Source organism: Megascapheus bottae, chromosome 5 (genome assembly GCF_031878675.1).
Source record: "Megascapheus bottae isolate mThoBot1 chromosome 5, mThoBot2.hap1, whole genome shotgun sequence".
Classification (NCBI taxonomy): domain Eukaryota; kingdom Metazoa; phylum Chordata; class Mammalia; order Rodentia; family Geomyidae; genus Megascapheus; species Megascapheus bottae.
In genome coordinates this window covers 38,967,015-38,990,477 of record NC_143513.1, presented here as the reverse complement: position 1 = coordinate 38,990,477, position 23,463 = coordinate 38,967,015, and the positions used below count along the sequence as shown (strand labels likewise).

The 23,463-nt window shown below is 43.9% G+C and overlaps 3 protein-coding genes and 1 pseudogene across 5 annotated transcripts in view; 3 read left to right on the top strand and 1 right to left on the bottom strand.

Annotated features, from left to right (window-relative positions):
* Positions 1-6,987: 6,987 nt before the first annotated feature.
* On the top strand, positions 6,988-9,630 carry LOC150063244 (sperm motility kinase 4A-like). Its single transcript, XM_090332328.1, has 2 exons — positions 6,988-9,226; positions 9,466-9,630. Exon 1 carries the CDS (start codon positions 7,442-7,444, stop codon positions 9,161-9,163), a length of 1,722 nt encoding a protein of 573 aa, XP_090188454.1. The 5' UTR covers positions 6,988-7,441; the 3' UTR covers positions 9,164-9,226; positions 9,466-9,630.
* Positions 9,631-12,232: 2,602 nt separating this feature from the next.
* Positions 12,233-23,153, bottom strand: LOC150063242 (uncharacterized). The gene is made up of 4 exons (XM_090332224.1): positions 22,694-23,153; positions 19,048-19,195; positions 14,569-14,701; positions 12,233-12,521 (listed from the first exon to the last, which is right to left on the bottom strand). Exons 1-3 carry the CDS (start codon positions 23,151-23,153, stop codon positions 14,695-14,697), a joined length of 615 nt encoding a protein of 204 aa, XP_090188350.1. The 3' UTR covers positions 12,233-12,521; positions 14,569-14,694.
* On the top strand, positions 19,245-20,507 carry LOC150063243 (eukaryotic translation initiation factor 4E pseudogene; annotated as a pseudogene).
* The window catches only part of Fbxl13 (F-box and leucine rich repeat protein 13), a 129,644-nt gene continuing 129,272 nt past the window's right edge, over positions 23,092-23,463 (top strand). For 2 of the 3 annotated variants that reach the window (XM_090332924.1, XM_090332921.1), the window contains exon 1: positions 23,092-23,226. In XM_090332924.1, coding sequence (XP_090189050.1) covers positions 23,152-23,226 — 75 coding nt within the window. In that variant the 5' untranslated portion in view covers positions 23,092-23,151. The remainder of the gene's footprint in view (positions 23,227-23,463) is intronic. The other variant, XM_090332922.1, reaches the window with a different exon arrangement.

The window sequence follows — 23,463 nt, the reverse complement described above, 5'->3', positions numbered from 1 at the left end:
TGTTATTTGCTCAATCCCAATGCCACCCTTACCCTTATAAGGCACATCTGCTATCCCATTGTTTTACATGAACTACATTACTCACATAACATAAAAAAGGAAATAACTTTTTCTAAGGGTGAACTGTTAGGAAATATGGGAGGCAAAGTGGGTTCCAGTTTGAACTCAATCACTATCATACTTTGCAACCTATAGGAACAAAATTGAGTGAGAAAGTGCCCTCTCAAATGGAAACACCTCAGAAGCACTTTTCATGACAGGAGACAGAAAAATGAGAAAGGTTGACCATGTTTAGGATAAAAGTTGTCTTGCTCAATAAAACAATAAGAAGTTGGTGACTGCTGGCTACTCCTAGCTACTTGGGCAGATCATGGTTTGAAGCCAGCTCTGGCAGAAAAGTTCCTTGAGATGCCAACTGTGTGAACCTACAGCTGGAAGCAGTGGCATGCTTCTGTCACCCTTATGTGGGAGGCTAAAACTAGGAGGATCATAGTTCTAAACAAGCCTGAGAAAAATGAGTCCACGAGACTCAATCTCAATGGAGCAAAGCTGGATGTGGTGACACATTTCTGTCATCCCAGCAACTATGGGAAGCCTAAAACAAGGGGATACAAGGGGGAAGTGAGGTACTACCTTAAAGCTAACAAGTGAAAAAATAGGGCTAGAAAGGTGGCTCAAGTGTCTAATGTCTGCCTACCTAGTGTGTGGCCTTGAGGTTCAAGCTCTACTATTTTGCTATCATTATCATCACACAAATACTACAATTATTCCTTCTCAATGGGTGAACTCTTACTCCAGTGGCCAAGTTATTCCATTTGAAGAGAATTTAAATTGTATTCAGTGGTGGATTTACCCGCATTAGTGCTTCATTTCCATTGACCCCCCCATTTACCTGCCCTCCAACTCTGTTACTGTCCCAATCTAAACCGGATTCACACAATGCTCTGAAATGCATGCAACATTTTCTATAGGTGTATGTTGTTCCTTCTCCCTCTCCCATCCCTATGCTGGGGGATAAAGTCCCAAGCATTTCCAGACTGTGGAGAATAGAAAGGAAGACTTGTCTCTCTTGAGTTGCAAGGTGAAATGAGGGAGAGGATAATGATGGTGGTATCTACAATGAAAGATTTCAAGAAGTTGGTCTGTGGACCTATGCTTCAAAAGAGTATTAAAAAAGTTCATGAAATCGGGTCTTCGGTGCAAAAGGATAAACCTAAGTAAAGACAGTCTGGGGAGAGCGTGAAATTCATATATGCTGAGTTTGTCTTCGTTCACTAGTTAGAAACCAATGAAAAGAAAAATCAATATTTTTTTTCCATTTTTAATTTTTGTTGTTGCTGGTAACTATTAAAGGCAATGAAAATAACAGGGCAAACATATTTTCCTAGTTATGATATTTCATAGTGAGCTGTTTATTTTGGAACATTAAGGTGACAACTGCGAGGGAAGAAAAACTACAAAATGATTAAGTACCAGGGGACATGAAAATTAAAAATGAGATGAAAACAACTGATTTTGATTTTCAAACAGAGGTGTGAATCTTACAAAGCAGTCCACACTGTTTTAATTAGAAATTTTCCCAGTCACCTTCTTCACTTCTTAGCAAATTGCCCATACACGGAAAGCATTCCGTTGGTAGATTAAGTGAATTCGTTTGGTATCACTCATAAATTAATGAGGAACACGTAACTTGGTATAGTTTCAGAGTAGGTAAAGAGAGTAAGAGAGAGAGAAAAAAAGAAAATCCTATGTAACAGAATTGGGCTTCAGGTATTACCTAACATACTAGAAAGCGTTCCAACAGTGCACTTAAGTATCAAGCCGGAGCAACATTATCCAGGAATTCTGGACCCTAACCTTCTTCCTAATTCAAATTAGTTTGAATTTCTCTTTCTTCACTAGTGTTCCTGGCCTCAGGTTTTCCAGATACAAACAATACTAAATATGACATAGCAATTTGAATGAGGGACAGGCAAAAATGAATTTCAGCTTGGGCTGCAGCTTTGCGGTACAGGACTTGGGTTAGTAAGGCCCTGGGTTTGCCAGTGTTATCTCTGCAATCAGATTTCAAGTTCAAAAAAGCTTCCACTTTGCTACTGGAATTCAACTTCTTACACCATACACTTACATCTAAAGTACACTCTACATCATAGACAAAAATTGCTTTGTTATATAGCTATCCATACATAATCTAAAATTTAAGAGAGAAAAGGCATGGGTTGGGAGGGCTGGGTGAGAATGTTGAGTGACATTAATCAAAAGGCACTGGATTCATAAACTGCTCTGTTGAATGGCAATTTCTTTGTCTAACTACTTAGATAAATATATTTTAAAAATTACACCTTTTCAGTTTTCACAAAGTTGTGAATGCATATTTGTTGTTAGGAGAGATTATCTCGTTAGTGTTTTGTTCTTTAAAGGCTGTAAATACTAAGTTGATATCAACTTATTCATCATGGACTAGGAAAAGAATCCAGCATGGGGGGGCAGGCAATCCCAATAAATAGATCCCCATTCACGTCCCCTTTGACCTTCATAATCCAGCAGGCCTTACTATTCACACAGGTCTGCGGAGGCTTGTACTCCATGAGGATACAGGATTTGTGGGCAATTTTAGGACAGAAAGGCTCGTAGCCACTTTGTTCATGAGAAGTGGGGCTGCATGGGGTGGGATGTTAGGCAGAGAGACCCAGTGTCGGGCAGAGAGACCCAGTGTCGGGCCCAGGCCCACTGGTGGGAAGGAGGGACCCATCCTGACTTAGCAGGAAGCAGCGCTGGCCTCCAGACTGAGGACAGAGAAATAACTGAGAGGATTTTCTTTCATATATGCTTTGGATCCAGGCAGACTAGAAGGTCTCCAAGGGACCCTTTGGGACCAGTTTACAATCAAGCTCAGGGTGCATGAGAATAAGTATGGGAAAAATGTAAGCAGCAAAGTGCCGGGGTAGGGGTAGATAGCAAAGGGATGTCCAGGGGCCCAGTTCCAGGGCGCTGGTGTGGCTGGTAGGGGTTAAAGGGGGCAGCTCAGAGGAGGTTTGCAAAGGAAAAGGCTTTAGCCTGACAGGATTAGGGGTGAACAGCAGGGCAGGGCAGGACAGGGCAGAAGTGCAGCTAAGGGACAGATCCACGGGGACAGGTAAAGACAGCCAGAGCCCAGGGTTGGGTGGGCACCCGCGAGGACATACGACCCCTAGAACCCTTCTCCCCTTCCCTGGACCCTCGGCCACCCCTGTACTCACCGGCCAGCGTGCCCGGGGCTGCCCTGGGCGGAGCCGCCGCTGCCGCCTTTACTGGGGCCGCTTCCTCGTGTGGGACTGTTGGGGCGGTCAGTGCGGACTCCTTGGGGCGGTCAGGGCGGGCGGTGCGGAGCTTAGGTAACCCGAGTCCGCCTGCCCCGCCCCCGCGGCAGAGCGCACCGGGCTCCCCCAGAGCACCCAGAACTTTCCAAGATGCGCCTGGATATCAGTACTGTGTTTTCCAGGGAGCCTCCGGGTCCCCGCGTCCCGGGTGCCAGGGTCCATGTCCAGATGCTTCCCCCTGGTTTTCGGCTCTGCTGGGTGAAGGTCACCAGGGTTGCGAGGAACTTGTTTGGTTCTGTGAGGGCGCACGGAGGGGAGGGAGGTCACACTGGCCAGGAAGTGGCTGTTGGGGACTAGCTTAAAGCCATCTGGGGACACCCACTGACTGCTCTGAGATCCTGGGTGAGCCCCTTCCTACTTTGTATTGATGGTTAAAAGGCCCATTTCAAGAGCCTGTGCGTGTGATACAGTTAGAGGCCGGCTTGAATCTGCAAGTAGGTGTACAAAATGTATCATAATGTGAATAAAAGATTTTCCCTGAGCCATTTCCTGCCAGATATCATGCTTTTAAACTGGGATAGGAACGTGTTTTAAGTGCAAAGGGTAACCCTTGCAGACTATAACTGTAACAGAACTCTGACTAGTGATTTTTTTTCACCAACAGGTATTGATGGCTCACAGAATAGAAGCTGTAGGTCCAAAGCCAAGGCCTGAGCATGGTTTCTGGATCAGAGACAGCAACTTGTTCATGTCCTTTAAAGGAACAGAAGTTATGTGGGTCTGCAAAAGTGCTCTACTACCACCTTAGAGTGTCCACTCATGGTAGTCTGAAGTATAGCAAAGACCTCACTCCTGACACTATGACCATTAAGATGGGGTTTCCACAGGTGAATTTGGGGGACAGAGATATCCAGAGCACAGAAGTCTAGCCTCCTGGTAGGAAGCCACAAGAACAAGGCATTCATTTTCTCAGACTCTGGGATTGTCGCAGGACCAAGCCTCATTCCTCATACTCATAACAATCCTAAAAGCTCAATTCTCTCTAAGTGATGATTCTATCTCAAATAGGGAAAATATAGTACCATAGTTCTCACCAAAGACCAAATCACAACCCCCAAACTAGACTCTAGTCTAGTCTAGGCTCAAGGTCTCCAGCCCAACAGTCCTTAAGAGCTCTTCTCAGTAAGGATACTATCTGAGACAGGGAGATTGAACTTCATTAGATTCCACAAAGGACTAAACCACACCCATAAACTAGACTCTAGCATCTATTTTTAGTAAGGCCTCTACTGAGGATTTGTGAGCTAAAGCCAGTCAGAACCCACACAGAACCAAGCCACTCCCACCTAGCCAAGCCCCATCCCCACACTTTATTCTTTCTACCTAAGGACCCTGCTCCACAGAGGAGAGCTAAAGATTACTAGCACCCACAAACACTAAGCCACAACCCTTCACCAGAGCCCATCTTCTCCTTGTGTTCTCTTCTCTCTCAGTGCAGATGCCTCACCATAATCACGGTGGAGATTATTTCAACATGAAAGCAGTTTTTCAGGTGCCTCAACTGGACTCGATGTGACTCACCCAGGGGTTCTTTTCAGTTAACTGACATTCTGGGATCCCTTGGTTGTGTGTGACTTGCAGAGACAGGGAAGGACCACAGAGGGCTGCACTCATATGTCTTTTCCCAGTGTACTCATCTTTAAGTCACTGTGAGCTTCCCATTCTGCCTTCTTCATAGGGAATCAGGATGAAAAAGAATTTTAGGGTGAGGTCTGGTAGGGGCTGGTTCAGGGCTTGTCTTACATTTTAAGACCCTGGGTTTCATCCTTATGATTGAAGTTATAAGGTACCACCTGTATGTTGTTTTGCTTTTTTTTTTTTTTTTGCCAGTCTTGGGGCTTGAATTCAAGGCTTGGGCACTGTCTCTGGGCTGCTTTTTGCTCAAGACTAGCAATCTACTATTGAACCACAGCACTACTTCCGTTTTTCCTGTTCTTGAGGCCCTGGGGAATAGAACCCAGGGCTTCATGCTTGCTAGCCAAGCACTCTACCAGTAAGCCACAATTCCAGCCCTTCAATGGATGTCTTAATACACTACTGTTTAGCATGAGTCTCTTTAATTATGTAGAAAGAAAAAGAGGTCTAATTTGCATAAATACCCATAACTGTCTCTTAGAGTTCTCCATACCACTAAGGAATACCTCTAAGGAAGTTGAACTTTGCATGAAAAACCCACTTTTTCAGGGCAGATATGTAGGCATAAATAAATTCCTCAATCTTTGTGTCTGAAAGTATTGTCATTGTTCATTCTTTTCTGAAGAACCCAAATGTCAGGATACTGTTGAAAAGATTTTGGATTTGGTGATTAGTTTGTTCAGGGTTTAATATATTGAGCTACATCTCTCTGTTCTCCCTTGTTTTTGGTGAGGAAATTGATAATAAGCTTCTAGGAAACCCTGAAGGGCATCTTTGGACCATGAACCTGAGTGTATGTATGTTCTACGTGTTATATTAAACATATGTTTGACCATCTGAACTGAATAAAAAAGAATGTGTTCAGAGTAGCCTTCCTGTGGTAGAGATAATGGTAATATTAAATCAGAAACAAAGAACATGATGAAGAATAGGACAGGTTTGAGTTTTGATGAAGTATTTGACCTTCAACTGACCTTCTAATACTGAGTCCAGTCTCCAGCCACTTAAATCTGTGCTGGTGATTTTTAATTTTTTTTTAATTTTTTTATTTTTTATTGTAATTAGTAAAAGGGTTACATGATATTTGCCAGATAGAAGGTGCATTAATTCACATACATTGATACCCTTTCACATGTCTTGGTACCCATTTCCCTCCCCCCCACACTCCCCTGTGCTGGTGATTTTTGAGGAGGGGACTTGCTTTTGTTGCAGGCAGGATCTTCATCCAATTTTTCATTTGCTACCTTAGCTGCACCATGATGCCAGCTTCGTCCCTTGACAAGGACTCTCATGGACTATTTTGCCCAGTCTGGTTTCAAAATGCAATCTTCTCAATTCCAATTCTACAAGGAGCCAGGGTTATAGATATGAGCATCCACACTCTGACTTGATCACAATCAATAGAAAAATTGAATCTCAGTCTATATGGCCACCTAAGAAAACTTGTACTTATGATTAACTCAGAGTATATTGCAAGCATAAGGCTAATAAGGCCTGTCATCCTAGCTAAGTAGGAAGCTGACATGTGAGGATGCCAATACAAAGGCAACTTGGACTGGAAATTCCTGAGCTTAGAATCTCCCACGAATCACCAAGAAGATAGAATTTGTCTGTGGCCCAATTGGTAGAACACCAGCTTTGAGTGTAAAAGCTAAGTGACAGAGTGCAAGGCCCAGTCCAGAAACATGCATCAAAGAAGTGTCCTGAAGACCAAGAACTGAGCTGAACACAGGGGGCATTGCCCAGATGGAGTGGGGCCCTTGGTGGCGCTGACGTCACAGACGACACTGTGAGGTAACAATATGTCTGTATATATATATTGGGTGGTGTCAGGTGGACTCTCATAGCTAGTTGGGAGGGTGGAGTTCAGGTGGTTTGTTGGGTGGTGATTCGATGGGTTTGTAGATTTGGTTTAGTGATTTGGCTTTGATTTTCTGGTTTGTGAATTTGGATTGTGATTTGGCTTTGACTTTTGGACTTTGGGTTTTTTTTTTTTGCCTTTTTTTTATTATTTATTTCATTTTCTTTAATTTTCATTTTTTACTTTATTTTACTTTTCCTTTTATTTTACTTATTTGCTTATTTTTTCATTCGTTTTACATTTTGGTTTCTTTTTTCTTTTACCTTGTTTTAAATTAGAGAGCATTTAGGCATTTTGTTCATTTATTATTATTTCTTCTATTTTCCTACATATTAGATTATATATATTGATTAGATAGTAGTTATTCATTTTTTATATATTTGCAGTTTGGTGTTTATTAGGGTTTTATCAGTTTACATTTTATTATATTATTTCATTTTCCATTGTATTTCATTCTATCTTTATTCTCCTTTGTTCCGTTTCATTCTTTTTGGTTCTGCCCTGTCATATTTGATTACATTCAGTTTCATTTTCTTGATTTGTCGGTTGGTTTTCTCCTAGACAGCGTGGCTAGGGTGCTGCGCGGATGATCAGCAAGCTTAGACAGGCGAGGTCCCGGCGGGGCCGCAGGGCCAGGTCCTCAGACCAGGAGCTCCTCAGGGCTGGCTACCGGGTGCTGAGGACGCTCCGGGAGGGGGGCTTCGCCCGGGTCCAGCTGGCCGAGCACCTGCTCACCGACACCCTGGTGGCCGTGAAGGCCCTGGACAAGAGGGAGAGCCCCTTCTTTGCCACGGAGCTGGAGCTCCTGGGGAGTGTGGAGCACCCGAACATCGTCAGGCTGTACGAGGTGGTGGACACGGAGGAGCGGGTGTACCTGGTGATGGAGTACCTGGACGGAGGCGACCTGGTGGACCACCTGCAGAAGGTGGACAGGCTGGAGGAGGCGGCGGCCAGGCCTTTGTTTGGGCAGATCCTGAGGGCGGTGCAGTACTGCCACGACCACGGCATTGTGCACAGGGACCTCAAGGCCGAGAACGTCCTGCTGGACGGCAAGGGCGCAGCCAAGCTGTGCGACTTCGGGCTGAGTGCGCGCTTCTCTCCCGGGGAGCAGCTGACCAGGGAGTGCGGGACGCTGGCCTACTGGGCCCCTGAGCTGTTCAAGCAGGAGGGCTACCAGGGCCCCAAGGTGGACGTGTGGAGCCTGGGCGTGCTGCTCTACTACATGGTGATGGGCCACCTGCCCTACGACGGGAGGTCGTGGGTCGTGCTCAGAAGACAGGTCCTGGAGGGGAGGTTTAAACTCCGAACACGCTTTTCCCCGGAACTCAAAGGCATTTTGGCCTATCTGATGACGGCTGATCCCAAGAAGAGACCGTCGGTGTGGCAAGTTATGCATCACCCCTGGCTCAGGCAAACTGAGGCAGCCTCACCCAGCCCCAGCCAGGTGGTCCTGGACCGGCCAGACCCTGCCATCCTGCAGATCATGTCATGTTACCTGGGATTTGACCCAGGGGAGGTGCGGGCAGGCCTGTCTGGCAGGACTTTTAACGGTGCCATGGCTACCTACCGTATGCTGTACCATCAACAAGACCAGAGCCAGGACCTGAGGCGCCTGGTGAGGCAGCCGCTTCCCGGGCCTCCTCCTTGCCCCTCCCCTGCACACCCGTCCTACCGACATGTGCCCTTCAAGAGAGCCAGTGCTCCTGACTGCCACCCTGCTACATGCCTGCCTGCTGAGCAGCAGCAGCAAGAGGAGGAGGAGAGTGGCAGGAGGAGAGCCAGGTCTGTGTGCCTCCCCTGCCTCCTCTGGAACCCCAGCAAAACGGGCCCGCGGGGGAAGACTGAGGGCAGGAAGTCTCTCCTTGCTCCAGCAAGTGTACCAGCAGCAGCAGTGTATCTCCCCACGTGCCATTCCAGTGAACTGCCCTGCCCCGCCCCTGAGCAGGAGAGGCAGGTGAGCAGCAGGGCTGATTCTCTCCCCTGCATCCTCCATAATACATGGACATGGGGTGCACAGAGGGAGAGGGACCTCAGCTCGGCTGTTCCAGGTCCAGAAGCGTCTGATCCCAGCTGGAAGGGCCCAGGGGAGACCCAGGAGAGCAGCAAGCTGGCCTCAGAATCACCAGCAGTAGAGATGTCCACCAGGGGCACAGAGGCAGAGATGGAGGGCAGCCCCCCTCCTCCCCTGGGGTCTGCAGCTGCAGAAACGTCCACCCCAGCCAATGAAAGAGGCAGGGGCTGGGAGCGCCTCAAAAAGAATATTGCCAGTTATTTTAGAAAAATGTGCTGCTGCTGCCTGCCTCATTAAGAGAAGCCCAAAGAATGTGCTTCGTCCTGTGCATGGAGAACAGCACTGACAGCCTGGAAATGAGTAAGTAAGCACTAAGCTGTGCTCTATGTTTTGTCTATACTTCAAAGAAATCCTTTTAGCACATCATTACCTGTCTGAGAGGGGGAGGAGGGGGTGAGGGGGTGGGGTGGGAAGGTTAAAAGAAAGGAGGGTAAAGGGGAGGTGCAGGGATGTGTAAAGGGATAGAGTTCTGCAGGAAGGAATGGTGACCTGTCAGAGGTTGTTCTATGTAATTCACTCCCTGAGTTTCCTCCCTGCAGCTCCAGTGGAGAGGCAGGAAAACCATCACCATGCTACTAGCTTTGAAGACATGCTATGCAGCCTGAACATGTTTGGAGACATGTGTCCCTCTGTTCCTATCTTGAACATTCCCACACTTCACAGGCTTTTCTTTTTCTTTATGGGATACAGTTTCTTATATTGTTCCTATGGTTTCTCACAAACTTAATAAACTGTTATTTCTGGAAGATGATCCATTTTAGCCCTGAGTACTAATGTTTGATTCGGAGTTAGTTCGAGTGTAATGGAGGCAGCAGTCTGGTTAGTAGTCTTAACTGTTCAGAGGACTGTGTCCTTGGAGGACTGACATTCAAGAGAACCAGCACACAAGTCATTTCTCCAATATTATCCCCACACAGGCTGGAGGAAGGAGGAGCTCAAGCAGTAGTTAACCCTTTAAGAACAGGAAGTGCTAAATCCTGAGGTCTAAACACAAAGGAAAGGACAAGGTGACCCTATAATGTCCATCATCAGCAAGCAATTAACAGTGTTTCTCCAACATAGGAGCTGTCTTCAGAACAGCAATGTAGCCTGGCACTTTTGTTCTGTTTTATGTTTGATTTTTTGTTTTTCTTTTGTGCAAGCCCTGGAGTTTGGATCCAGGGCATGTATGCTGTCTTTCAGCTTGTTTTCTAAAGGCAAGTATTCTACCACTTTTGGCTTTATTGATGGCTATTTCCAGATAAAAGTCTGACTCCAGGTCTGACTCCATTCTTCTTAGATCTTAGGTTCCTGAGTAGTTATAAGTGTGAGCTACCAGCATCCCGTTATTTTTGTCCTGATTTGGAGGACCAGAGTCTATTAGGTAGACATGGCTATTTTAACTCTGCCTGGAAATCTGTAATACTATGGAAACAGGAACAGAGACCTAAGTGTGCTCACAACTCAGTGGCTTTACTGAGCTACAGCCTTTCAACTAACAATCTTTCCAGAAGAAGGAAGTTAAGAGTCTTTAGCTCTCCAAGAAATACAACAGGGCTAGGAAAAACAGGTGCTGGGAGTGTGTGTAGGGGTCGCTTGCACTTGTAAATCTGGCTACTTGGGAGATGGATCTGAGGACTGAGCTTAAAAGGCAGAGCAAGCAGAAAGTTTGAATGCACCCATCTCCAAGTATTCTGCAAAATGACTGGAACTGGAGAAGTGGTTCAAATAACTAGTGCCAGTCTTCAGCAACCAAAGTCAAAAGAAGAAGACTTTATGGGTTCAAGCCCCACTCCTGGGACAAACAAAAGGAAAATACAATGCCACTGAGCTAACTTCTCAGCCTGCTGAGTATTTAAAAAAAAAAAAGACCAGAATGGACCTATTTTACCAAGACACACACTCAGCAGATGAAAGAGAAACACTTCACAGCAGGAAAAGATGAAAGCAATTATATTACAGATACACTGCACTGTTGTGAGCCCAGAGATAGATAAAGGCAAGGTGGCCTCAGACCTGCAGTTAGTGGCAAGTATTGCATACAGTTCAGTGATGGGGGATTCCTCCCTGCACCTCAGCTTCTACAATTTAAAGACTGTTTCAAGAATAACATTGGTATCCTTTGTGTATGTCATTGAAATTTTAAATTATCTTTTGATGTTTCCTAGAATTAACTCTTGTCAAATCAGCAATATGGGAGAGGTTTCCACCTTCTGGTGTCTAATTTCTTCAATTTTTTTCTTGTTCTGGTCCCTGGGCACATGGTTCTAGAAACACAGGACCTGGGTCCAGTCGCTGAGCTTTTTCTGCTCTGGGAGGGGAGAGGGAGGAAGGGGGGGAGGGGGGGCAACCAAGGTGAAGTTTTGGGAGAGGGAAGGGGACACAAAGTGATGGGAAGAGAGAGACTTTTTAAAGCAGGATCTTGAGATTCTAGTGGGGCTACAGGTTAAAAGGTGGATATAAAGAAAAGGAGATCCTTTAAGGAAAGGAGCAAAAGAACTTAGAAAGGAGGGTAACAGACAGCATGAAAGAAGACTCTGATGAGAGGAAGGTTTTGAGGGTCATTATCCTGGAGCAGCATCTAAACTGAAGTCATCAGGATTCCCCCTGTGGAGATGCAGTCATGAAGAATAAAAAGGAACATTCAACCAGAACAGTGGCAATCTAAACACATGGACAGAGGCATAGAGTTTAGAATGTAAGGGACTTCTAACAATTTCCCAAGAGTGAAACAGTTACATTGAGAAGGCCACACTTAGGCCACACCACTTGGTCACCCAGTTTGTATTCTGGACAAGCATATTACAGTAGGTGGTCTAGGCCTTTCAGTATGCGTCAGTCAAGCCTAACTTCTAGTTTTTAAAAAACACTCAAGAAGAGTCATTATTGGCTAAATGTGTGTTTCTCACAATGACCATTTAAAGGACAAGAGGGGAGGGGAAATGGAATAGGGCACTCTGATTTCAGGGTTCAGATGAGGCATCTCCCCTTGGAAAAACTCAATGACATTAGCTCCTGAAATCAAAAATCACAAAAAAACGTTGACTCCATGTCTGAGTGGTCTGGAGAGAGGGTGTGACATCTCATGACTTACCTAGAGAATAGCACATGCCATTTTAGGGTCATATGTCTTAAGGCCAAGAATATACCCAGGAACATGTTCTCACAAAGATAAATATAGGAAATAGAGGATTTACTGCAGGATTTTGGAGATGTTCATCCCAACAACTGGAGCACTTAGTAGTGAGAGAGGTGTCTATCCACCTGCACCATCTGAAGTGTTAAGTCTAGGGACTTTAGCAGTTGCACTAAGAGTCATAGGCAAAGCAAAGAAAGAAAAGCTTTATTCATTTTCCAAGAGAAGATAGGGTAGGGAGCAGGGGGGGAGGATAAAACAAAACATCTTGGCCCCTCTGAGCCTGTATAACCATCGCAGTCATCAGCTGTCTTTTAAAGGTGGGTGTTGTAGAAGCTAGGCGTGGGCTGGAATGGGCAGATACAGGGTACATCTTGATCAGACTTGTGTGCTCACCAAGTGTTGGTTCCCATGGAGACATCTAAAAGTTTCTGGATAGTGAATTTTTTCAGCAAGGAACAAAGGTGTTTCTGACAGGTTCTGAAAAAGATAACTAAGTTAGACAGGACTGCACAAATGAAAGTCAGGCTTAAAGAGCAGTTGTTTAGGCTCATTTGTTGGTTTCACACCTATAATACATCAGATAAAAGTCCTAGATGGAAAAGATAGCTTTGCACAGCTTTTGTAGGCCATAAGGGAGAAGGTTCAGGATACTCATTCAGTTGTTTGTAAACCATCTACCCTTACCTACTGTGAGAGGAAATTGTGGGTGAATGGTACATTGAATTGAAAGGACACTGCTTTCCTTCCTTCCTTCTTTCCTTCCTTTCTTCCTTCCTTCCTTTCTTCCTTTCTTTTCTTTCTTTCTTTCTTGCCAGTCCTGGGGCTTTAACTCAGGGCTGAGCACTATCCCTGAGCTTCTTTTGCTGAAGGCTAACACTTTACCACTTGAGTCACAGCACTACTACTGGCTTTTTCTGTTTATGTGATACTGAGGGATTGAACCCAGGGCTTAATGAATGCTAGGCAGGGACTCTACTACTAAGCCACAATCACAGCCCAACATTCACTCTCTCTTTTTTTTATTAAAGAATTTATTAACATTGATTTTTACATCATATTTCAAATGACATGTTTAACAAACGAATATTCAAGAAGGGAATCTCTACATATAATCACCGGCACTTAGTTTTTAAAACATAATTAAAATTAGGCTAAGGGTTTGTATATCATAGTCTCTCTCTTTTTTCATGTGGATGAAAGCTTCAATTATAATTTACATCTCATGTCACATGCCCAATATATAAGCAAGAGCACAATGTTGTTGGAAAATCATAGGACCACATTCTAAAAATTCAGTGTATTTAGTTAAAATCTAGCTAGACTTGCATTCTTTGTAATTAGGCACAACAGTCTTATTGCTATATGTGAAAGAACTTGCGCAACAAAGTTATAAGTTGGCACTAAAAGGTTCAGATCGATAAGCAATGACTTTTCTAGCTGCCAAGGTATCCAAATAAACACCAAACAGTCTAATCCTAGGCCAGAAACAGGCCATTTTTAAACTTATATAGCACAAGGTATAAGAGTAAACTATGTGGGTCCTTAGAAAACAACATCCACTAAACTCAAGAAGCCCTGGCCATACCTACAAATGTGACAACTGTACTTTGTCTGCACCACCACAAGTTGAAGACTTCTTACACAGAGACCATCCTGCCAATAAGGCAATTAAGTGGGGAGGCAAAAGTAATACTTTGATACCACAACTAGGCTTAGGTTAGTATGACCCTCATTACATGTTGGATGCTGTGATTTGAGCTACAGAATGGGGTCCTAAAATGAGGCCACAATTCTAAGAACCTTGTTTCCACAGGGTTCTCATGGAATTATACTTTTGGGCCAATGCACTAACTAATGCAACCTCTAATAAAATATCTAACCAAAAGAATGCAGTATTACCATGACCTATTTGCAGAATTCATCTGACCTGATGAGGCCAAAGACACCAGGGAATAAAACACATTACAAAAAATGGTTCCTTATTTGCTTGAAATAACCCCAGAAAGAAAACCTCTGAAGAAGAGAACATAACACATATATAACCTCATCTAGCAATGGACTTCTCTAAACACCACTGGAATCTTTACATGGGGTTACTATGAGTTTCTACTTTTCCAGGAGTATTGAGTCCTAACCTAAGCACAAACAAATACAAATAAATTTACAGTGAGAATGGGCCTTAAGTCACAAGAAAAGTTAAGGACCAAGTACATTAAATTGTGGGAGAAACTTATTTATTAAATTGAGTAGAAACTTTGTTGGCCATAGTAACAGTACTTTACAGAAGAACCACACAGAAGTGTGGTTCAGACAATCCGACAGCAAACACCATAGACTGGGACAAGGCATTGCCAGCTGTTCTCTACATAGAATGGGTCCCCAGGAAGTATGGTTAGATCTAGCCCCTACAAAATAGCAAATGAAAAGACCTTTCCTTGACCTTCAAGTTTGACATAAAAATAAAAGAATTAGTGTGGAAACAAAAAATAAAACAGTATATATGAGAAATAATTCAAAATCTTACCACTATTCATAAATACCCTTCGCCTAGGTTACCACACCAACTTGGCACATTTCCATTGCTGAGGACAAGTGATCCAAAACTTCTGAAATCTGGGAAAACTTCGTTTTTTCACTGTCTTCTGGAGCCTCAAAAACTGTTGGAGGAGAAATGAAAAGGGTGGCATGTGTGTCTCTTGGCCACATCTATGAAGTAGCTGCAATCAAGCCAGGCAGGTGTCCAATCCAGGCAGACATTCTGTATGTGGTACTTCGTTATAGCACCACTAGTAATAAAGAAGGCTCTTTGAGTCAGAATAGTCATAGAAAGTTTAAAGGGATGATAGTATTTTTATCTGTATTTTCTTAACCACTATTCCAAGCAGAGAAAAGATCAAGTGCATGATACCCAAGACAGAAATTTCAAAGGAGAGAAAGACCTAGCTGTGGCACAATGCATGGGGGCATATGATAAATACTGTCATTTGAAGCATAGAAGCCTGCTCTCCTGCATCACAGGAATGGTACAAGTACACATAAAGGGACGCTGAGGATAATTTTTCCATCATAAAAGGACAGAAGGGAGAGGATGTATGAGCAGATCCAGGCCAGTCTTACCTAATTATTTTAAATATTTCTAAGACAATGTCATCAAGAGAGACCTAACAGGATGTGAAAAAAATGACATCTCAAGAATGTTGAAAGGGGTGAAATGTGTTGTATTCACAAATAGCTTTGTTGATAACTCCTTTGTACAACTACTTGAAAACACTAAGAAATAAATTTTAAAAAATGATTAAAGTACAAAATAAAGTTCAAAATATTAAAGTAAGACATCTCAGACAACAAATGAATAGATAGGCATGCCTACTTGGCAGATTGGGGGATGTCCATTTGGGATTTTTCATCACAATTTTGCTTGATTTCTCTCTAATAATGCTCAGCTCTTCGATGTAGTTTCAATGGGGAAATAATTTAGATTAATCGGAATTCAAGTAGACCCCTGATAATAAAGTAAGCTTCTGAGAAATTGGTTAAGGTATATTAAAAAAACCAATGCCTTTACTTCTTTTCCTCCCCTGTCAACACGGCACACAAGATACTTGCTAAAAGTCTCAGAAACATGGTAACATAAGACCAAAGAATAAAAGATTTGATATGTTCATATGGGAAGTTAAGACTAAAGTTTAGGGAAAAAAATATTTTTTTTTCCAGGTCTGGGGCTTGAGCTCAGGGCCTGAGTACTGTTCTTGGGCTTTCTCAAGGCTAGAGCTTTACCACTTGAGCCACAGCACCATTTCCAGCCTTTTCTATGGTACTGTGGAATCAAACCTGAGTCTTTGTGCATGCTAGGCAAGCACTCTACCACTAGGCCAAACTCCTGGCCATACAGTCATTCTTAATACTGTAAACAAAGAAATAATAACACTTTAAAAACTCAAACATGATTCAGGAAAAAAAAGAGAAACTAAAAAGAGCAAGTTTATTCTTTTCTCAAAGTCATATGCAGATAAAAATATGCCTGAATTAATGTTAAGCCTAGTTACTCTAAGATTAAGCCCAATGTGTTGTGTTTTATCTTTGTTGTGAATCACAGTCTTAGGCTCTGCTCTCTTCAAAGCTGCTCTAAACATAGCAAAGTACAATTGACATGGGAGAAAGCAAGGGGTCTCACCCTATTGTGAGCTTCCCTATTGCCCCAGTATCCACTCTCCATTTAGTTCACAGATTTGTACTTGTAGCCCTCACTGGAAGACATAGGTGAGAGCTACTGTGGTCATTGCCTATCTACACAGACACAAAGCACAGCACTGATCCAGCAATGGACAGGAAAACGAAAAGGAAGAAAAAAAGACAAGGAAGAAAAAGAAAGATACAAGGAAAAAAGAAGGAATACAGGATGAGGAAAAGTAGACAAAAGAGCTGGAAATTGAAAGGCAAAGGCATCACAACAATAGAATCAAAAACAGTGACAAAGGAGGGAAAAAACACAAAACAAAAAAGGCAAAATAATAAAAAAATCTAGTTTCCATTTCTTGGAGTTCATTTTGCTAACACCCTTTTCTATGATCATATGCACACAGCTATGGAGCCTATAGTGATCCTCTCCTAAGAATATCCTCCTTTGGTGTCACACTGTGAATGTTTAGGGTCCTGTTTGGTTGATCATGTCCAAGCATGTTCTGTATTTTGTCTTGTATGTAAGTTTATCTGTTTTGGAGAGGGAAAAGCAGAGTACAGAAATTATAAGCCAAAGGGTGAACAAATGTAGTAGTGATACTTACTAGATACTATGTTGAACATGAACTATGTGGGGAAAGGGGTTGGGGGAAAAACTAGGAGAAGTGGATGGAAGAAGTGATAGATGTTTAAAATGAAATGTACTTACTACCTATATAACTGTAACCCCACTGTGCATCACCTTTACAATAAAAATAAATAACATTTTAAAAAGTCATCAACACAGAATGTCATAAAGAACAGCAAACTATGTCAGTGTCAAGATTTTCCAGAAAATTTTCTAGCAATAATATCAATAAAACTAACAATAAAAATTATTACAACATGCTAGTGCTTTGCTCTAAGTGTTACATAGATGAGATTTATTCATTTATCTGTTTTGTGTGTGCTAGGGATTTTAAACCCAAGCCTTGCACATGCTAAGCCTGTGTTCTATCACAGAGCAAGGCCCTCAGCCGCATTTGCAAATATTTGTCAGACAAACTGATGCCCTCGTAAAGCTTGCATACTAGTCATAGTGTAAGAGAAATGGGTAACACATGGGGTATTGTAGAAGATAAGAACCAAATAGGATACCGGCCGAGTGCATGTTGGGGCAGGAGAAAAGCGAAGTGGCCCCAATAGCCAGGGTCTGGATGAGGCCTGATTGACAAGCTAATATTTGAGAAAGAGCATCATCAGCTTTGAATGTTCCTGCAATATTCTGAGGTTCTCGAAATACTTCGATTGTATTTGAGTCAGTTGTCTTTTGCCTGGTGTTTGGCTTTTTGGCTCATATCTCAGAATACATTTTATCTGCCCTCAACCATGTGTTTGAACTTTTTTTTAATATATTTTTATTGTAATTAATAGAAGGGTTACATGGTATTTGCCAGATAAATGGTGCCTTATTTCCCACACATTGATACCCTTTCACATGTCGTGGTCCCCATTTCCCTTCCCTCCTCTCCCACCCCTCCTCTTGTTTTCCCCCGTTTGTTTGAACTTTTTTAAATTAATCTTTTTTTATCTTTTTACCAAAAGGTAAACTCTCTGCACTGTCTGGATTAGTATAACCACTTCTTTTTATCCACTATGGGAGCATTTCCTGAGAAGAGTACACTAGTCTTCAGTTTAGAAACCCGTCCTGAAAAAGAAAGTCTAAGGGACAAATTGCTGATGTCCTGCAAGTCCCCTTAGGCCCCTTCAGAGCATGACAGAAGAGGTAAAAGGTATTTCAGGAGAAATATAACCCAAACTCATCGCCCTACTGAGAATCATGGGAATTTTCTAACTCATGGGGATCTGGGATCCTTTTCAAATGTAAAGGAAGCCTTGCCTAAAGTTGAGGGCAGGGACCATAATCTTACATTATTTCCCTATCCTGTAACAATCTAGGGAAACTGTAGCAAATATCACAGTTAGATTTTTGTTTGTACTTGAGAGAACAATGATACACAGGTTGATTTTAATATAGACTCATGAGGCTGGAAAGAGCAAACTTAATAAGGATTGGAAACTTAAAAACAACAGGGAAAGAAAGCATAATAACAAAAAAAAATGAAGATTTTATACAACCCTTGATGTATGTGTTTGTGTGTACACATATCCTGACAAGGGCATCCTTGAAATTAAGCCTTTTTATTTACATGTGAAAATAGTAAGTAAAGAGCATATACAACAGCACCTTAAGACCTCAGCAAGAAAGTGTTGCTAGTGCAATACTCTCACTTCCCATTGGTCAACAGAATCAGATATGGGCCTGCAGGAGCTATTTGATGGAAAGGCAGAGAAGGGATGAAGTAGTCCCTCAATAGCACCATGACTCAAGCCTCTCCCAGGCCAGCAATGAGTGGCATCTGCTTGGTACCTTGACCTAGGTCATCCAAGGAGTGTTTCCAAGCTGAAAATCACCAAATGATGCCACTTGGAGTCACGACACTGTTTTGTTTGAGGGTCCAGTCCCCCACCCCTATTCCTGAAGGCAATAATTAATCAGTGGCCAACACATTTCTGGATACAGAAAAGGATCTGTTGCAGGACTCGCCTCATAAGAACATGAAGAAGGTGTGAGATACACAGATGGGTGATACAGCATTAAGGAACAGAGGGTCACTTGAAGAGTCCCAAATTTCAAGATTTTTATGGGATTATACTGACCTCCCAAAGAAGGAAGTACAGTAATGCAGCTGATTTATATAGAATGAGAGAAATTCTAAGCAGTTAAGTTCATACTACTAGTGTAAAAATATAGGGAGCTTGTTTGCTGAATGAAAGTACTTACTTGGTCAGCCGAAAGGATGTATTGTTACCCAGAGTGGCTAAAGCTTTTTCAAGGAGTACAGGATCTTCCGTTGACTTAAGCAGGTAAAGGAGTTTTTTAATTTGTTCAGCATTTGGGATATTACCACAGGAAATATTGGTTACACCTTCTGCATAAGAAAATAAGTAAAAGCCATTAAAAATCAATGAATAGTGCGATCAGATCGATCTAAGATGGCAACTGTGGAACCGGAAACCACTCCTACTCCTAATCCTCCACCTACAGAAGAGGAGAAAACAGAATCTAATCAGGAGGTTGCTAACCCAGAACACTATATTAAACATCCTCTACAGAACAGATGGGCGCTATGGTTTTTTAAGAATGATAAAAGCAAAACTTGGCAAGCAAACCTTCGACTGATCTCTAAGTTTGATACTGTTGAAGACTTTTGGGCTCTGTACAACCATATCCAGTTGTCTAGTAATTTAATGCCTGGATGTGACTACTCACTTTTTAAGGATGGTATTGAGCCTATGTGGGAAGATGAGAAAAACAAACGGGGAGGACGATGGCTAATTACATTGAACAAACAGCAGAGAAGAAGTGACCTCGATTGCTTTTGGCTAGAGACGCTGCTGTGCCTTATTGGAGAATCTTTCGATGACTACAGTGATGATGTATGTGGAGCTGTTGTTAACGTTAGAGCTAAAGGCGATAAGATAGCAATATGGACTACTGAATGTGAAAACAGAGAGGCTGTTACACACATAGGGAGGGTATACAAGGAAAGGTTAGGACTGCCTCCAAAGATAGTGATTGGTTATCAGTCCCATGAAGACACAGCTACTAAGAGCGGCTCCACCACTAAAAATAGGTTTGTTGTTTAAGAAGACACCTTCTGAGTGTTCTCATAGGAGACTGCATCAAGCAATCGAGACTGGGAGCTGAACCAAAGCCTCATCAAAGCAGAGTGGACTGCATTTAAATTTGATTCCATCTAAATGTTACTAAGATATAAGAGAAGTCTCATTTGCCTTTATCTTGTACTTCTGTGTTCATTTTTTTTTAACTTTTGCTAGAGTGTCCACTATACCAATCAAAGAATTACAGTACACGTCATCCCCAGAATCTATAAATGTGTTCCTGGCTCACTCTGTAAAAGCCTAGTAAAATTACCATTACAAACACATTTGCCCATCCACAATATTAAAAAAGAACTTGCATTTCTATACCTTTATAGGAAAAAAATTCTATTTATGTTTCATTTTTATGCAGGAGCATATTTTGCTGGTTTGAAAGAATATGATGCATACAGTTTTCTAGCAATTTTCTTTGTTTCTTTTTACAGCATTATCTTTGCTGTACTCTTGCTGACGGCTGCTAGATTTTAATTTATTTGTTTCCCTACTTGATAACATTAGTGATTCTGATTTCAGTTTTTCATTTGTTTTGCTTTTGTTTTTTCCTCATGTAACATTGGTGAAGGATTCAGGAATATGACACAAAGGTGGAATAAACATTAATTTTGTGCATTCTTTGGTAACTTGTTTTTTGTAACTACAAAGCTTTGCTTCAAGTTTATGCATTTTATTCAAATCAGTGATCTATGTTTATGTGATTTCCTAAACATAATTGTGGATTCTAAAAAAATGTAACATCATAATTACATTCCTAACTAGAATTAGTATGTCTGTTTTTGTACCTTTATGCTGTATTTTAACACTTTGTATTACTTAGGTTATTTTGCTTTGGTTAAAAATGGCTCAAGTAGAGAAGCGGCTCCTTTATTAAGACAGTGTACAAAACTGTAAATAAAATGTGTACAGTCAATTGTCTTTAAAAAAATCAATGGATCAACTTTTTTCTACTTTTAATTTGCTTTTATTAACATCAACTTAAGCTGAGTCCACACTAGAAGACATTTAGGTCTGGGCCATCTCCCCAATTACTTGTACAGAAGTATCTCTGACTCACAGATTATTTTCTTTTGGTCTCACAGAAAGGCAAAAAATTAAGTTTTATAAGGATAGACTTTAGATTGTGTGTGTTTGCATGTCCTAGCACTGGGGCTTGAACACAGGGCTTGGGTCCTACCCCTTAGCTTTTTTACCTAACCTACCACTTGAGCCACAGTTCCACCTCTAGCTTTTGCTGGTTAATTGGAGGTAAGACTTTCCTGAACTTGGCTTTCCCAGGCTTGCTTCCAACAGCAATCTTCAAATCTCAGCCTCCTGGAGAGCTGGGATTACAGCCAAACACATATTTAAAATGTTTTTCCCATGTGACAATGAGGGAAGAACCTTTCCTCCTCCTCTTAAAATATTTCTTCAGCAAACTTGTGTTATAAAAATTTTAGTCCTTTGATGTAAATGTAATTTAAAAAATCAGTTTTATAATCCAAGAATGAATGCCTTTCTCAAGGACTTGTAAGCAATATCTCAAATGTGAAGATAAAGAATCGGACTCAGATCTGTGGGATCATAGTCTAGGTACCTGCTTCCATGCTTTAAATGTACTTATCATAGAGCTGTCTTATCATTCCTATGAATAAAGGCAATTAGCTGACATAAACACCTCAATTGCCAGCAAATTTGAGAAGTGCAATCTATAACAAAAGGCGCTGGGAGGAGGGTTATGGGGACCAAGATATGTGAAAGGGTATCAATGTATGTGAATTAATGCACCTTCTATCTGGCAAATCTCATGTAACCCTTTTATTAATTACAATAAAAATATCAAAAAATAAAAAATAAATAAAAAAACAAAAGGTGCTGTCGAGTCCTCTGTTATGTAAAGCCATTTTACCATTTACTTGGGTTGCATCTGCCAACCCACACAAAAATCAGAAATTTGTTTTGCACATCCATTTCCTGTGATCCTGGCTTATTCAGTAATAAAACTGGTGCTCTACGTTTCTCTACCTTTGCAGAAGGCAGGATGGCTGACTTCATTTTTATTTTTCTAAGCTTCCTTTAGAATTTTGAATATGCCAATCATTGGGGCAGATCTATTGGACTTGTCTGTTGTGAGGGGTGGGTATCTTGCAGACAATGGTTCAGGAGGGGGAGAGAAGGAGAGGGAAAGAGGGAAGGGAAGGAGGGAGACTGGGAGAGGGAGAGGTGAAGAGAGGAAGGGGAGGGAGAAAGGGATTGAGAGAGGAGAGAGAGGGATATGTTAGCCCCTGGGAGGGAGAGGGAGAGGGAGGCAGGGAGAGGGGTGCGCTGGGCCCCGGGAGGGTCAAGGTGTCTCCTTTGGGAGGCCGGGTAGACTGCGGCAGAACCGCCCCCGCCGCACCCCTTCACCTGGCAGGCACGCGCGGGGTTCCACCCTCGGCTCCAGCCCCGCCCCACCCCGCAGCCCGCCCACAATCTCCGACTCCCCTCAGGCAACACAAAGGCCCACGCGAGCGCCGCAGCGAGGCCGTCCGCAGCCTCTGAGAAGCGGCCTGGGCCCCGCGCCCACGCCACGCGCAGGCAGAAGGCCCTGGGCGATCTCCCCGACGCAGGGTGGGGGCTCGGGACCGCAGCCGCCCGCCGGCGCCCGCCTCCCGCGCGGCCGTCAATCCACGGCGAGCGCCGAGGAGCCGCCGAGCCCCGCGCAGCCCCGGGGCGGCCTCGGGGGCCCGTCCCTGTCCACCGGCCGGGCAGCCTCGCCCGCCCCGCCTCACCTGCCGATCGCGAAGGGCGCGGCCGACGTCCCCGGCCGCCTCGCCGCGAGCCCTGCGTCAGCCAGTAGATGCAGCAGCAGGCGCCGGCGCCCAGGACCAGGCCCACCGCCACCCAGCCCGCGTCCCGCGCGGCGCCCATGCTGCTGCTACGGGCCCCGGAGCGGAGGGGCCCCGCGGGAGGCTGGGAGGGCCGAAGCTGAAGGGTGGACCGCGCGAGCGCAGGCCAGCTCTCCCACTCCGCCCTCCCCGTGCTTGATCTGCGCCGCCGCAGGAGGCCAGCCCCGCCCTCGCCCCGCCCCCGTCCCCGCCCCGCCCCGTCCCCTGGTTCTGGAGCCCCGCGCTCGTAGTCGCCCCGCCCCACGGTTGCTACGCAACTCCCCGAAGCGGCCAGTCTTCGGCTCGCGGCCGCGCCAGGGCTGTCAGCAGGCCAAGTGCCTGAGCTCAGCCGGCCTCTGCCCATGGCTTCGCTGCGCACTGCCCACCCCAGGCTCAGGAACTACTTTAAGAACAACTACATTCCTCAGGTCTGCGAGGTACTGGAGCCTCGCGGTCGAGAGCGGGGAAGAGGTGGGGCGGGAGCCAGAGAAGGAGCCGAGGAGGGGGAAGAGCAGCGGGAAGGGCGCAGTCAGACTGGGGTCACCCCGGGAGTGTGGGCCGAAGATGCAGTCCGTGGGAGACCGAGGAGGGGTGGTGGCCGAATGGAAGGCGCGTGGTGACATACCAGGGAGACCGGCCCGGGACGGAAAGCCCGGACTCCAGCTTTGAAGGTG

Excerpts from the sequence above, each read along its gene's own strand:
- LOC150063244 (XM_090332328.1), top strand. The coding sequence starts at position 7,442 with ATGATCAGCAAGCTTAGACAGGCGAGGTCCCGGCGGGGCCGCAGGGCC.
- LOC150063242 (XM_090332224.1), bottom strand. The coding sequence starts at position 23,153 with ATGGGCAGAGGCCGGCTGAGCTCAGGCACTTGGCCTGCTGACAGCCCT. Across the intron at positions 19,196-22,693 it reads GCGCCCTTCGCGATCGGCAG|AAGGTGTAACCAATATTTCC; the intron begins GTGAGGCGGGGC and ends TTTCTTATGCAG.